The following is a 4722-nucleotide window of genomic DNA, read 5'->3' on the forward strand; positions in this document are numbered from 1 at the left end:
TATATATATATATATATATATTGTTTCCTTGTCTAATTTGCTCCAACCATTATGTATTATATGTAGTGTAGGCCATTAATAAATGTCTTAGCGGGTGATTGTTAGAGTATAAATCTTTTTTTCTTGATAAGTTATAAACATCTCGATTTGATGCTCCTGGATTACACTCGATTATATAATTGAAACCCAATAAACCGACCAAAGATCATTGTTGTTATGAAGTTTGAATGACTTGTTACATCGATTCATGGATACTTTGTTGGCTTGTTTGAATTATAAATTGTCCACCCAAAAGATATCAACATCAACAATGGACATCTTCAATACTAACATAGAGTTCACAAGCATATGGTGATAATTTTTTACTGAAAACTGCTAGAGGGTACCTTTGCTAAATCAGAATTGCTTCAATAACAACTTCAGGGCATCCATTTCTACTATAAAGGCTAATGAATAATCTCTGCTTATTGTAGGCAGTATCACATTATGAATCCTCAGCCATGTTGGGTACTGATGGTTTTCATGCTAAGAACATTGGGTTGTAGTAGGTGCCTCACTAGCTTGGCTAATGGTGGTCTCCCTAGTTGCATCTCTAAACGAGATCAGATAAATCCAATCCATGACCAATTTAGGGGTTGTTTGGTAGCCGGTTTTAAGCAAGACTTAAGCTAAATCCTGCCAAATGGCAAAAAAGGCCTCTATAAAATATGAGCTCCCATAAATCCCAATTTTTGTAAATGCCACTTTTTTATGTACTGTGAGCTCATTCGTATTTTTTTATTTGATCTTTATTATTTTATGCTTGATTTGATAAATCCAGTTAAATTCTTCTAAAGTTATCAAACAGTTTCTCAGGATTTACTTACTAGCATATCAAACAATTTTCAGAATTTAACCACCTCAGGATTTACAGCATCTACTAAATCTTAAGCTCTGTTTGAAGGAGCTTCGCCAATCAACAAAGCTCCTTCAAAAGTTACGCTCTGCAACGAGACTCCTCCGCTCCATCCTGAAACAACAATATTTTTGTGTTTTTACTCTTCCGCGTCCGGAGACGTTCCCCAATGTTCGGTCACCAAATGTCTCCTTCTCGGGTGACGGTGTCAAGAGCGGTAGAACGGAAGGCGGACACATTCTAAAACAAATCCTTATTTAACTAAATCCTACTTGCGACCAAACATCCCCTTAGATTTGATTCTAGCTTGAGGTTTTGTTTGAAGGAGCTCAGTCGTTCGCCGAAGCCCCTTCAAAAGTCACATGGTGGAACCGGCATTGTCGTCTCCATTCTGAAAGTCATGGTTCTTGTGATACAACATCCGGAAACGTTCCAAAAATGCTCCGTCACCAAACATAAATTTTTCCAGGCAGCTGCTTTCAGTGCAACCGATCCGAAGTCCACCGGATTCTCAAACAAGGCCTGAATGGAATGATTTTGAGCAGATCATGAGCTAGGTTCGGATGAACTCTACATTTAACTGCCCCGCTACCAATGCCAATCTGATTTATTTTATTAGATTACTCTGTTTCATCTGCTTTATAAACATCCCAATGATATCGACAACAACAACTGAAGACAAATAAACAGGTTATGTTTTGCTTTCTTACTGAAGAGAAAAAGAAGAAGGGTGGGAAGAGAGCTCACTCGAGCATCACGAACTTCGATGACGAGATCGGTGAGCTTCAGGCGATCACGAATGGCCCGAGTGGCAGCGGCCATGTGCCCCGGAAACCAGTTGATGACTCCACCCCCGGCAACGAAACTCATATCCCCGACCCGCTTTCCGAGCGACGACAACCTTCCCATCGCCGGGGCCTAAAGTGCAGCGGCGCCCCAATTGCAGATGTTCCCTTTGCCAACTGACCTCGTGTTGGGGAAAATATTTGCTTACATAAGATGTACGCAGCTTTGCCTACATCAGGGGTATAATGGTATTATATCTGAGTTATACTCCCTTGTAACCTCTTCGTGTTGGGGAAAATATTTGCTTACATAAGATGTAGGCAGCTTTGCCTACATCAGGGATACAATGGGATTATATCTGAGTTATACTCCCTTGTAACCTTCGGTATAACCCGAATATAACTCCCCTGTACCCCCAGAATAATCTCTGATGTACGCAGCGCTGCGTACATCTTATGTACGCAAATATTTCTCTCGTGTTGGAGGGGAGGCAGCAGAGCCGACGCTTGTGTTGCTTATGATTATAATGAATACTTAATATTCTTGAAAATATCATTGATCAATATGGAGGGTTAAGCATTTTTAATACAATCTTTAATAAATTTCAAACTAGTATTATTTATATCAAATAGAGTAAAATTACCATTGACAAAACATCCTAGTACAAATTTTCATAAACTTCATAAATGCTCAACTTAATAACATTATGATTATGTGTTTTAATGTTAACATCATGAATCAACTTTTAAGCCTAAAAAGTACTATAAAGATAGAAAAATTTTGAAAAAATGAACTTGATTTAGTGAGATCATTTCGGAAAGGGGGCTAGCTAATCTATTATTATGGTGTTTGATAGTTAGCTTATGAAAAATGTTATAAAGGTTAATAGGTCTAGAGTAATTCCAAGTTTTAAGGTTGGAGATTTTAGATGTAGATGCAATAAAATATTAATAAAATATATGGGCCAAAAATTTTTCACTGGTTTAATAACATCATATTTAAACCAAACTTTTTATAAAAATGGGTTGTAAACTCATCAAGACCCATCACAAAGTCTTTGTTCATATACACATAAAGATGACATCACCTTCAGTTAAGGGTTTTAGAGAATAAGATTATGTCTACCCCAAGGAGTAATTGAGGGATTCTTCAAGGGCAAGAGGAAGGACTACAATTTTTTGTTACGATGAAGGAATGGTGTGAGGTGATTGATGGCAAAGAAAGATAAAGCTATTTTCTCCTTAATCCAAAGAAAATTGTTTCTTCTTAATGTTGTAAACATATTTAGTGTTTTGATAATTAAAGGTTGATTAAGATAGTTCTCATCTTAGTGGCGAATATGGAATGAATTGATGGATTTAAATAAGGCCTTATATATTTAATGTTAAAATTGACTGAAGAGGGTGGCAAAGCTATCAAGTGAGGAACAAGTAGTACAATCTATAATTTAGTGGAAGTTGGGTTAATTGAAGATGACTAAATGGTGTCGCAAGCTATGGAGTAGGTAATGAAGTTGCTTAAAGTGGTGTAGGTGACTTGATTTTGCTGAGGAAAATGATAAATGCTTACATTAATGATCAATTATATGATTTATGTTTGTTTGGAATTTTCATTAATGCAGAGTGTCCATCGTGATTTATATAGTAATGATAATAAAAATGTATTATCCTATTAAAATTATGACAAGCATATTGATGTAAAACACTTTTTAGTATTGTGGTTGGGTTTCCCCACAATCACAATTTCACTTTGTTAATGTGTCACATATTATTTCTATGATTTTGTTAATATTGCACATCATTCCTCTTGGAGGCTGCCTAGAAAGACAACCAACATATAGTTCATTAACATAATTGTAGATAAACAAGTGCGAAAAAATATTCCACATGCAAATACATCATTTTACATATTAAATGTTGAGTTAAAAGAAAAAGAGACCTAATATCCTTAGCTATAAATAATACCATACAATCATGTTATAAACAATAATTTGAGTCTAAATCTATTTCTAAATATGAAAATGAATTTTTGATAAAATAAAAAGAATCTATTAAATGTGAACCTCAACTACTAAGAAAAATTAAAATTATTTTGATGCTAAATAAATCATCCATATTATAATTGATAAGTTGATTGAGAAAACTAATAAAAGAATTCATAACATATTGAATGATTATGTTGTTTATATGATGAATGGTAGAGCTAAGGTTGATTTTATTTATAGTTCATTATTTCTTAACCCAAAATCTTATCAAAAGTGATTCAAAATGTTCTTCACTTGATTAATTATAAAAGTGCAAGTTTTGTCTCAAATAGTTATTAACATGTTTGGATTAGCTTCCTCCAAAAAGATTATCCTTTTATATATGCATATTAAATTTATGTGTGAGTAGGGTGCAGGACAATTTAAATAAAAAAACATCTTTATATATACTAAAGATGGTTACTTTAAACCATAAGAAGAAATTTAGTACAATTTCAAAATATATACCAAATTAGTGTGCATAAAACTAAGAGGCAACCTTTGACGTATTAAAAATTTGCCATATGACAACTCAAAATGTCAAGTCAAATAATTTTAGGACTATCACTTTATCTATAAAATTATTTTAAAATTTTTAATTATATTAGACAAATGGTGCAATTTGAATTTTAAAGTTTTGAACATAAATCCAATCATATTTAAAACAATATCACTACTTAAAATTTAATTATTAAGACGATACAATTTAATTTTAAAATTTTAATTTGAAATCAATACATTTGAAAGCTAACTACATCATCATAGGTATCATTCACTTCTAAATTTGAATGAGAAAAGTAATATAATTTTACTTTTAAAATATTTGATTTAATAAATATTTAACCATCATATCATGCATGTAATAAATTTTAAATTTAAATTCAACTTGATTCTTATGATATCATTTTATTTATATTAAATCATAAATTTTAACTACTTTGCTTGCTATTTTTTTTATTTTTTATTTCACTGTTAAAATCATATATTGTTCAACTATATATATATATATATATATATA

The 4722-nt window shown here is 32.4% G+C and overlaps 1 protein-coding gene across 1 annotated transcript in view; it reads right to left on the reverse strand.

Annotated features, from left to right (window-relative positions):
* Positions 1-2213, reverse strand: part of LOC110021881 (short integuments 2, mitochondrial-like) — a 23790-nt gene extending 21577 nt beyond the window's left edge. The window contains exons 1-2 of the mRNA XM_020720585.1: positions 2165-2213; positions 1643-1872 (exon numbers count right to left, since the gene is read on the reverse strand). Coding sequence (XP_020576244.1) covers positions 1643-1804 — 162 coding nt within the window. The 5' untranslated portion in view covers positions 1805-1872; positions 2165-2213. The remainder of the gene's footprint in view (positions 1-1642; positions 1873-2164) is intronic.
* Positions 2214-4722: the final 2509 nt, after the last annotated feature.

Source organism: Phalaenopsis equestris, unplaced genomic scaffold (genome assembly GCF_001263595.1).
Source record: "Phalaenopsis equestris unplaced genomic scaffold, ASM126359v1 Scaffold000151, whole genome shotgun sequence".
Lineage (NCBI taxonomy): Eukaryota > Viridiplantae > Streptophyta > Magnoliopsida > Asparagales > Orchidaceae > Phalaenopsis > Phalaenopsis equestris.